The 11621-nt window shown below is 45.5% G+C and overlaps 1 protein-coding gene across 4 annotated transcripts in view; it reads left to right on the top strand.

Annotated features, from left to right (window-relative positions):
• Positions 1-3923: 3923 nt before the first annotated feature.
• LOC134339795 (pumilio homolog 2-like) overlaps positions 3924-11621 on the top strand; it is a 125218-nt gene continuing 117520 nt past the window's right edge. For 2 of the 4 annotated variants that reach the window (XM_063036587.1, XM_063036577.1), the window contains exons 1-2: positions 3924-4075; positions 5009-5379. In XM_063036587.1, the coding sequence (XP_062892657.1) occupies positions 5023-5379 (357 nt within the window). In that variant the 5' untranslated portion in view covers positions 3924-4075; positions 5009-5022. Of the gene's footprint in view, positions 4076-4553; positions 4691-5008; positions 5380-11621 lie in introns of those variants that run through there. The other 2 variants (XM_063036598.1, XM_063036609.1) reach the window with 2 other exon arrangements.

Genomic DNA, 11621 nt, shown 5'->3' with positions numbered 1-11621 from the left:
ACATCAGCAGCCATTCTTGCCCCTGAGACATCCAAGTCTCTGTATTGGCAACGTCATAGTTCCACGTATTGATCCATGCGCTAAATTCATCTGGCTTGCTTATGATACTCCTTGCATTAAAACAGACACATCTGAGTGCACCTTTGCTCTGTCATCTGCTTATCCTTTCTCACAAACTCCCTACAAGCGGTGTCTACTTGTGCGCCAACTGCCCCATCCTCTGCCTCTTCATTTCGGTTACCACCCCACTTCAAATCTAGTTTAAACCCTCTCCAATAGCATTATCAAACTCCCTCCCAAGATACTGGTTTCCCTCCAGTTCAGATGCAACTTGTCCCACTTGTATAGGTCACCCCCTTCCCCAGAAAATGTTACAATGTTCCAAGAACTTTAAACCATGCCCCCTACACCATCTCCCAGCCACTCATTCATCTGCATTATCTTCCTGTTCTGACCTTCCCCACATCATGGCACCGGGAGTAGTCAGAGATTACTGCTCATGAACCTCCTTCCTAACTCCCTAAACTTACTGTGCAGGACCTCTACCTCTTTCCTGCCTACGTCATTGGTATTAACATGTACTATGACCTCTGGCTGCTCACCCTCCCCTTCAAGAATACTCTGCAACCGCTCAGACATCCTGGACCCGAGCACCCAGGAGGCAACACACTATCCTGGCGTCTCTTCTGCTGCCACAGAATCTCCTATCAGTCCCCCCTAACTATCCAGTCCCTTATGACTGTTGCTCCGCCTGACTTCACCCTACCCTTCTGAGGCTCAGAGCCGATCACAGTCCTATTGGTCTGGCGGCTGCTGCCTTGCCCAGGTAGGTCAACCCCCTTTGGCGGTATCCAAAATGGTGTACCTGTTGCTGAAGGGAATGGCCACAGGGGGACCCTGCACTGACTTCCTTCTCTCGGTGTTCACCCATTTACTCCCCGAATTCTGCACTGTGGGTGTAGCCACCAGCTCAGAAGTCATATCTATCAAATGCTCTGCCTCCTGGATGATCCTTTATGTGGTCTTCCATGAGCTGGAGTTGGCTGCACTTCCTGCAGATATAGTCATCAGGAAGACCACCAGGTTCCATGAATTGGCACATTGTACAGGAGGAATCTTCGACTGGCTTATCTGCCATCCTGCCTGCACTGTACAATAGGCAACCAAGACCAAATCTTCTAACCTGTGTCTTTACCCTCAGCCTCTTCTCGTTGAAGCCTCTTGAGTCAAAGCCGGATGGTCCACTCTCACCACTGGCCCACTCCCAACAATGGCTGCACCACTTGTCCCTTCTGTACTTTTACTTACTTTGAAGTGCTCTGTTCCCGCTGCTGATTGGGCCTCCAGAATGTCTGAACACCCACGAAGTGAATCTCTCCTTTTATTCAAGCTTTCCCAACCTATGAGTAACCTCCTTGAAGTACGCTCCTTCCCGCTGATTTGGCCTCCAGAATGGAAAAAACAGAAATGGAGGGAGGAGAAATTACCAGAAGTTAGAGAAATCAAGCTGGAGGCTACCCAGATGGAACAAGAGTATCACTTCCTTTGTGGTGGCCAGTGCTATCACGTTTCCTGTTGTGTGCTGGGGCACCAGGCTGAGGGTGGCAGACACCAACAGAATCAACAAACTCATTCGTAAGGCCAGTGATGTGGGGATGGAACTGGACTCTCTGACGGTGGTGTCTGAAAAGAGGAAGCTGTCCAAGTTGCATGCCATCTTGGACAATGTCTCCCATCCACTACATAATGTACTGGGTGGGCACAGGAGTACATTCAGCCAGAGACTCATTCCACCGAGATGCAGCACTGAGCGTCATAGGAAGTCATTCCTGCCTGTGGCCATCAAACTTTATAACTCCTCCCTTGGAGGGTCAGACACCCCAAGCCAATAGGCTGGTCCCAGATTTATTTCATAATTTCCCAGCATAATTTACATATTACTATTTAACTGTTATGGTTCTATTACTATTTATTATTTATGGAGCAACTGTAATGAAAACCAGTATCCCCTGGGATTAATAAAGTATGACTATGATTTACCTGAGTGCGGCCTTTTCATGGCAGTAGAGGAGACCATGGACAGACTATGTCAGAATGTGAATAGGAAGTCAAATTAATATGGATAAACACCAGGAGGTTCAGCCTTGTGGAATGGACAAAGTGAAGGTGCTCAACAAAGCAGCCCCTCTATCTATATTGGATCTCATGATATAAAAGAGGTTGCACTGGATACAGTAGATTACTCTAACAGACTTGGAGGTGAAGTGTTGTCTTATTTGAAAGGACTGTTGTCCAACGTTTATCAGACTGGTTTAACTGTAATGAACCCTTTTATCTTTCTTTTCCCATTAATAGGTTGACAAAACTGGTAAATATAATTTCTTTATAATTTTATGCTGGTGTATGTATGATCTGTCATTTCAAGTCGAGTCTATTGTCATTTAACTATATACATGTATATAGTATACTGTGTACAATTTTGGCCTCCGTATTTTATGAGGAATATGATGGCACTAGAGAGAGTTCAGAGAAGGGCAACAAGATTCATTCTAGGTCTGCAGGGTATGAGATATGAAGAAAGATTGAAATAATTAAATCTTTTTAGCCTAAGTAGACGCAGAGTGAGAGGAAACATGCTAGAAGTGTTCAAAATCATTAAGTGAATAAGCAAGGTGGATGCCAGGTGCTACTTCAAAATTAAACCATTAACAAGGACATGGGGCCATAGGTGGAGACTGGATAAAGGGAGATTTCAGAGTAAAATCAGGAAGCATTTCTTAATGCAGTGAGTTGTGGACACATGGAACAAACCACATAATTGAGTAGTACCCTAGAGACTTTCAAATATAAACTCAGTAGTTATTTCACACACCATGTGAATATTTCTCAGCCACGCATTCATCTGCCAAATCAGCCTGTTTTTACAAACACGAGAAAATTCTCAGATACTTTCAATCCAAGGCAACACACAGGTGGGGGCAGGGAACAATATTGCTCTTCCAACTTGAGTGTGGCCTCATCAGGCTATAGAGGAGACCATGTTGGAATGGGAATGTGAAGTAGGATTGAAATGAGTGGCTACTGGGAGCAACATCTCACATTCCACCTTGACAGCCTTCAACCTGATGGCATGGATGTTGATTTCTTGAATATCCGGTAACTGGCCCCCCACCTGTTTCCCTCTCTCACCTTTCATTTATCGACCTTGAGATACTGTGCTGAGACTGAGCTACTTATTTTCAACTGCTTCCACATATTCCAGGGTTAATAAGGAATTCCACTCCAGGATTTTGGACAACAGTGAAGGAATGGCAACAAATTTCCACACCTAGATGCGAATTTACATATGCTGTTCCATATAGCTGCCAGCCTAGGTGTCAGGGGTCATGAGTTATTGAGAAGGTTGTGATTCAGTGTATTGCACTGTATAGTATTCCCTCTACAGACCCAAGTTAATTTGAGTGCCCCAGCTCTTCCGACTTCATTCCAACATCAGTCGAGCCAAGTGTGCCCATGTACCTCCCATGGTTTTCTCTTTTCTACCTAAGCCATGCAGCGTCAGTTTCTTCCTCCTTCTCTTGATCCTGGTGCTGCAGTTTGTCTCTCTCACTAGCAATGTAATTACTCCCAATCTACCCCGTTCTCTTTTCCTCTGCTCTGGGCAGGCTGCTTCTGACATTGTACAGGCTTCCTACATTTAGCGATGCAGTATGCATAGTGTTCCTCCGTGTCTGGTACCGTCTGCTGGAGCGCGGCTTGGACGATGCCCCCAACCCGTTCCGGAGGACGATCCCACTCCCCCCCTCCCCCCGTCTGGAGCGCGCTTGCACCATTCTTCTAAGCGCCTCCATCGGGATTGCTTCCACGACTCCAGCATCCACCCACCGACCCAGTCGATTCCACTGCCGTAGGGGCGCGGCTTGTCCGAATCCTCCCTTCGCATGCGGGAGAGCGGCTTCCCCGTGCCCGAAACCCTGGCGCGCTGGGAGCCGTCCAGGACGCGAGCCGGGGGAGGAGCGGGAGCGGGAGCGGGGCCGGCGCGCTGAGAGCCGTCCAGGACAGGACGCGACCTGGGGTAGGAGCGGGAGCGGGCCGGGGCAGGAGCGGGAACGGGAGCGGGCCGGCGCGCTGAGAGCCGTCCAGGACAGGACGCGACCTGGGCTAGGAGCGGGAGCGGGCCGGGGCCGGCGCGCTGAGAGCCGGGGGAGGAGTGGGAACGGGAGCGGGGCCGGCGCGCTGAGAGCCGTCCAGGACAGGACGCGACCTGGGGTAGGAGCGGGAGCGGGAACGGGAGCGGGCCGGCGCGCTGAGAGCCGTCCAGGACAGGACGCGACCTGGGGTAGGAGCGGGAGCGGGCCGGGGCCGGCGCGCTGAGAGCCGGGGGAGGAGCGGGAGCGGGGCTGGCGCGCTGAGAGCCGGGGGAGGAGCGGGAGCGGGCCGGGGCCGGCGCGCTGAGAGCCGGGGGAGGAGCGGGAGCGGGGCTGGCGCGCTGAGAGCCGGGGGAGGAGCGGGAGCGGGGCCGGGGCCGGCGCGCTGAGAGCCGGGGGAGGAGCGGGAGCGGGGCCGGCGTGCTTTGCGCGAACAAGATGCCGGGCGCCATGTTGCTGTAAGCGCCGCGAGTGGCTGCGGGCGAAAGGAAAAGGGGGGAAAAGATAGTGGCGTGGCCCTCTATTGTGCCCACACCGCGCAGGTGAGCATGTTCGGGACCGCGTGCGATGGCCAGCAGCCCGCGCTCCTGAGGGCGATGTCGCCTAGCCCGGCCTGTTGTGACATAGCAGTCGGAACAAAGAGGAGAATGGGAGGGGAGCCTTCAGCCGGCTTCCCGGCCCTATCCTCGAGGGAAGGGGTCCGGGTTATTACCCGTTTCGGCTGAGTCTCGCTTGTTTTGAACTCACTTTGATGTGGTGATGGTGTTTTGGTTCCCGGGCCCTTCAGTGGTGCCCGGACATTGGCATTCCGGCCTCTCTCTCTCAGGACGCTTGTTGATCTGCTGTTATCTGCCCCACAGGTTGCCGTGGTGGAATGAATACTTCATGTGTCCTGCTGGGCATGAGTGAAGTGACTTGGCAGCAGGAGTCGACGCGGATGATGCACGGGAGTACCGGCGGCGGGGCTGCTCCTGAAGGCAGCGTTGGAAACGGCAACAGCAACGACGGCAGCAGCCTGGTGTTGAGCGCGGCGCCACCAAGGGCCCTGGGCTCTGGCGCCACCCCGGCCATCGCGTCTGGACACCCCGGTGCGCAGCCACTTATGAGTGGTCGCTCGCAGGACGACGCCACGGTGGGTTACTTCTTCCAGCGGCAACCAGGCGAGCAGCTGGGCGGCTACTCAAACAAACACCGGTGGCCCACGGGTGATGGAGTTCACATTGAGCATCAGGTGGGTTTTCCCCGGTTAATACAAGCAGCAAGATCGCAGTAATTTCTGCTGGATGGGAATGTGAAATTTCTTCTTGAAGGTTAAATTGCGATCTTTGTTCTTTTTTTTCTAGCTGATTTTGTTTGAAACAGATTAAAGAGCTTTCAAAGTGGTTTGGTTTTGCTTTTTAATTCCATTCCACAGTGGTTGTTGACCAATAGCACAATTTTTTGTTGTTTACAGTATTTAATTTGCTTTAAATTTTGTTCAACTGACTTTTTGTAATTGCCTCTACTGTTTAACTTCCTGCTTTGATTCTAAGCATATTCTTATCATCATTTTAGTTGCCAAATGTTTTTTCCAAAAGAGGGATTCATTTTTGTCTGATTGACTGGTAGCTTTATAATTAATTACCACTTAATCCAATTCTTTCAATTCTGGCTTTTTCATACTTAGCTGTTAGATTGCCATTTTAGCAGCTATTTGGAAATTAAAGCTTTGATAAATCTGTGTGAAGATGCAACCTATTTTTAAATTTTGATATGAATATGTTTATGTCAGTGTCTTCTTACCTTGCAAGGTAGAAAGAAACTGATGAAAGTTGTATACAGACTGTAGTAAGGATGTGGTCTACAAATTACAACAGGAGATGGAAAATGTATGCCATAAGGGCAGTGTTATAATAGTCATGGGGATATCAGTATGCAGGTAGATTTGGAAAACCTGGTTGGTGGTGGATCCCAAGAGGTGATAGCCTTTTGGAGTAACTTGTGATTGAGCCCATTAGGGGGATCAGCTATTCTGGATTGTGTGTTATGCAATGAGCTGGAATTGATTAGAGGGTTTAAGGTAAAAGAACCTTTAGGGGAAAGTGATTGTAATATGATCAAATACACCCTGAAATTGGAGAGGTCAGATGTATCAGTATTGCAGTGACACATACAATGTCAGAATTACAGAGGCATGAGAAAAGAGTTGGCCAAAATTTATTAGAAAAGAACACTGGCAGGGATGACGACACAGCAGCAATGGCTGGAATTTCTGGAAGCGATTAGGAAGGCACAGGGTATATACGTCCCAAAGGAGGAGTATTCTAAAGGCAAGATGACACAACCATGACTAACAAGCGAAGTCAAAGCCAACATAAAAGCCAAAGAGAGGACATAAAATAGAGCAAAAATAGTGGAAAGTGAGACGATTGGGAAGCTTTTGAAAACCAACAAAAGGCAACTTTACAAAAGTCATTAAGAAGGAAGAGGTAGAATATGAAAGTAAGCTAGCCAATAATAAAAAGGATACTGAAAGTTTCTTTGGATACATAATGTGTAAAAGATAGGTAAGAGTGGATATCGGACCACTGGAAAACAATGCTGGGGAGATGGTGATGAGGAAATGAACTGCATAAGTATTTATAAGTATAAGTACTTATTAATGTAGTACAAACGCTACTAGCATCTTCCACAAATACTGTGGAAGATGCTAGCAGTGTGGTGGAAGTTCCAGGTGTCGGGCCAGAAGTGTGTGAAGTTGCCATTACAAGGGAGAATGTTATTGGGAAACTGAAAGGTGTGGACCAGATGGTATACACCCCAGAACAATGAAGGAGGTGGCTGAAGTGATTGTTGAGGCACTAGTAATGATATTTCAAGAATCCCTAAATTCTGGAATGGTTCCAGAAGACTGGAAAATTGCAAATGTCACTCTACTCTTCAAGAAGAACGAGAGGCAGAAGAAAGAAAATTATAGGCTAGTTAATCTGACTGCAGTGGTTGGGAAGATGTTGGAGTCGATTAGCATGGATGAAGCAGTGATTGATAGGCAGGATGCAAAGAGTAGGAGTAAAGGGAGTCTTTTCTGGTTGGCTGACAGAAACTACTGGTGCTCCACATGGGTCTGTGTTGGGATCGGTTCTTTTTATGTTATATGTCAATGATTTGGATGAAGGAATTGATGGCTTTGTTGCAGTTTGTGGATGATACAAAGATAAGTGGAGGGGCAGGTAGTTTTGAGGAAGTAGAGAGGCCACAGAGGGACAGACAGACGGGCAAAGAAATGACAGTTGGCATACAGTGCTGAGAAGTGTATGGTCATGCACTTTGGTAGAAGGAATGAAAAGGCTGACTATTTTCTAAATGGAGAGAAAATACAAAAAAAACTGAGGTGCTGCAAGACTTGAAAGTCCTTGTGCAGGATTCCTTAGAGGGTAATTTGCAGATTGAGTCTGTGGTGAGGAAGGCAAATGCAATGTTAGCATTCATTTCAAGGGGATTGGTATATAAAAGCAAGGATGTAATGTTGAGGCTTTATAAAGCACTGGTGAAGTCTCACTTGGAGCATTGTGAGACGTTTTGGGTCCCTTATCTTAGAAAGGATAAGGATTCAAAGGAGATTCACAAAAATGATTCTGGGAATGAACAGTTTGTTGTATGAAGAGCGTTTGATGGCTCTGAGCCTGTATTCACTAGAATTCAGAAGAATGAGGGGTGACGAATTGAAACTTATCAAATGGTGAAAGGCCCTGATAGAGTAGATGTGGAGAGGATGTTTCCCATGGTGGGAGAGTCTTGGATCAGAGGACACAGCCTCAGAATAGAGCAATGTCCTTTTAGGATGGATGAGAGGAGGAATTTCTTTAGCCAGAGAGTGGTGAATCTGTAGAATTCGTTGCCACAGATAGCTGTGGAGACCAAGTTTTTATATGCTGTAGAGTTAGAAAGTTTGTGAACCCTGTAGTATTTTCTCTATTTCTGCATAAATAAGACCTAAAATGTGATCAAATCTTTACGTAAGTCCTAAAACTAGGTAAAGGGAACCCAAAAAAATAAATAACACAGAGAACATTATACTTGTTCATTTATTTATTGGAAAAAAGTGATCAAATATTACATGTATTTGTTGGAAAAAGAATGTGAACCTCTGGGGTAATGTCTTCTACAAAAGCTATTTGGAGTCTGGTGTTCCAATCAATGAGATCAGATTGGAGGTTTGGGTTCTAGAGGTGCCCTGCCCTATAAAAAGACACAATGTCAAGGTTACTGACAGAGCCTGCTCATCTCAAGAAAGATCTGTTTATGTGCACTGTGCCTCAATCAAAACAACTTTCATAGGACCTAAGGAGAATTGTGGAGAAGCATGAAGCTGGAAAAGGCTACAAAAACATTTCTAAAGTCCTGACTGTTCATCAATCCACAGTAAGACAAATCGTCTACAAATGGAGGAAACTCGCTCCTCTTGCTGCTCTCCCTACGAGTGGGCAGCCTGCAAAGATCATACCAAGAGCACAACATGCAATGCTGAAGGAGGTAAAGAAAGAATCCAAGGGTAACAGCAAAAGACCTGCAGAAATCACTGGAACTTGCTAAAGTCTCAGTTCATGTGTCCAACTATAAAAAAAAACACTTTAACAAGAAAGATGTTCATGGAAGGACACCATGGAAGAAATCACTGCTCTCCAAAAAAAACATTGCTGCATGTCTCAAGTTTGCAGAAGACCACCTGGATGTTCTAACAATGCTTCTGGGACAATATTCTGTGGCAGATGAGAAAGAAGTTAAACTTTTTGGCAGAAGTGCTATGTTTGGAGGGAAAAGGGCACTGCACACCAACACCAAAACCTCATCCCAACTGTGAAGTATGGTGGAAGGAGCATCATGGTTTGGGGCTGCTTTGCTGCCTCAGGGCCTGGACAGCTTACAATCATTGAGCAAGCAATGAATTCAAAATTGTATCGAGACGTTATATAGGAGAATGCAAGGGTAGCAGTTTGTCACCTGAAGCTTAATAGAAGTTGGATAATGCAACAAGACAGTCATCTGAAAGATGAGTAGATCATCTACTCGAGAATGGTTTAAAAAGAAGAAAATTCATATTTTGGAATGGTCGAGTCAATGTCCTGACCTTACTCCTATGGAAATGTTGTGGAAGGACCTGAAGCAAGCAGTTAATGTAAGGAAGCCCACCAGCATTCTAGAGTTAAAGCAGTTGTATAAGGAGGAATGACCTAAAGTTCTTCCAAGCTGATGTGGAGGACTAATCGACAGTTACCAGAAACACTTGGTTGAAGTTATTGCTGTACAAAGGGGCCACACCAGTTATTGAAAACAAAGGTTCACATACTTTTTCCAACACATACGTGTAATATTAGAATCATTTTTCTTAATAAAGTAATGAATAAGTATAATGTTTTTTGTGATATTTATTTAATTGGGTTCTCTTTATCTAGTTTTCGGACTTGCGTGAAGATCTGATCACACTATAGAATTCTACAGGGTTCACAGCCATTCTAACACCACTGTATATTTAAGGCAGAGGTTAATAGATTCTGGATTGGTCAGGGCATGAAGGGATAGGGAGAGAAGGTAGGAAATTGGGGCTGAGAGGCAAAATGGATCCCCTGTGATGAAATGGTGGAGCAAACTTGCTGGGCCAAATGGCCTAATTCTGCTCCTATATCTTTTTGTTTTAGGGTCTTTAGTATTATAGCATCCATTGTGCCAGTACTTTTTTTATATATATAATATGTGTGTGTGTATATGTATACATACATATATATATATATACACACACACACACACAGTGCATATGCTTCATTTCTTCAAGCAATAAAGTAATAATTTTAATTGTGGAAATACCTGTGTTTCATGGTTCTGTTTAAAGTGTTAAACCTTTGAAGTACATGTTTATCATCTGCACTTGGATCCAAATGAAAGTTAAAAAAAGAACTACAGATGCAAAAAATCAAAACAAAAAATGCTGGAAACACAGTTCAGGAAGCATCGACTACTATCTGTGGAAAATTTTCAGGTGGAGGTTCTCTTTTCCACAAATACTTCTATTCCAGGGGTGGCCAACTCGAAGAAACTTTGTCCCTCTCTGTGATTTCCACTTGTCTTTTTTGCCATATTCTTTACAACTTAAAACTGGCTAGTTTTCTCTTTCTCAAGGTTTTGCTAATGGATCTTCCACCTCAACCATTCACTCTGGTTCTGTTTCCATGTGTACTTACCTGAGTGAATCTGGCACTTTATGTTTAAATTGGATTCAAAGTTAGTTTGGTGCTGGAAAAGAGAAAAATACAATTGACTGCGGTTGAGTGCTTTTACCAGTGTTATTCCAAATGATTTAAGGTGTGGTGATTTTTAGATGTTTGTAACAGTGGCATTAAATGTGGGAAACATGACACAAGAATTTCCAGATAGAAACGATTTGAGGTTACTTAGGAGGATGGCAACTTTTGACTTATTGGGGATATGAATGATCTGGTCAGTTAGACAATTGAGCAACAAATGGAACTTAATCTGGAAGTCCAAGGTAATATGTTTACAAAGAGTAGTTAACCAGTGGAATATATAATAAATGGGAGGAATAGAGAAATGTGGAAAAACAGGAACATTGGAGTCCATGCCCATAGGTTTGGGCATGTGGCCAAGTGGTTGAGGGGTTCATCTAGTGATCTGAAGGTCGCTAGTTCGAACCTCAGCTGTGGCAGTGTGTTTGTGTCCTTGAGCAAGGCACTTAACCACACATTGCTCTAGTGTCTGTGCGAGGAGTGGTGCCCCACACTGACTTCCAATCTGCACCTTGTAAGGCATGAAAATGCCTGACACAGGCCTCTCATGGTCTGAGTTGATGTTCCCTCCTCTCCCCCGCCCCCCCTTAGGTAGTTAAAGGTCGCAGTTCCGTAAGTAATGAAGAAGCCTGCTGTGACTTCTTAGCATTCAGAAGCGACTGCTGTCTTGCCAAGATCATCCTTTGTAGAAGTTAAAACTGGACTTGAAGGCAAGAGCTTTTACTCTTTTGCAATCTTTGTTCACTGCTACGTCCATTGATGATATAGTTTAATATTTATTTAGCGATACAGTGCGGAGTAGGCCCTTTGAGCTGCGCCACCCTAGCAACCCCTGACAAACCCAGTTAACCCTAATTTAATCACAGAACAATTTACAATGACCAATTAACCTACTGGCTGGTTCATGTTTGGACAGTGGGAGGAAACTGGAGCACCAGGGACAAACCACACATTCCACAGGGAAAATGTATAAACTCCTGACAAGAATGGCACTGGAATTGAACTCCAAACTCTGGAACAGCCTGAACTCTAATTACATCGAGCTAACTGTTATGCTACTGTGAGACCTTTTTGCCCTTGAGGACAGAACGGAATAGTTGTTTATCTGTGAGTTTCCCTTTGACCTTGGTAATTAATTTGTCATTGTCATGTGTACTGAGATGCAACGAAAAGCTTTGACCATCATCCAGAGAGA

This window comes from Mobula hypostoma, chromosome 2, assembly GCF_963921235.1.
Source record: "Mobula hypostoma chromosome 2, sMobHyp1.1, whole genome shotgun sequence".
Classification (NCBI taxonomy): Eukaryota; Metazoa; Chordata; class Chondrichthyes; order Myliobatiformes; family Myliobatidae; genus Mobula; species Mobula hypostoma.
This window is presented reverse-complemented; position numbering and strand designations above follow the sequence as displayed.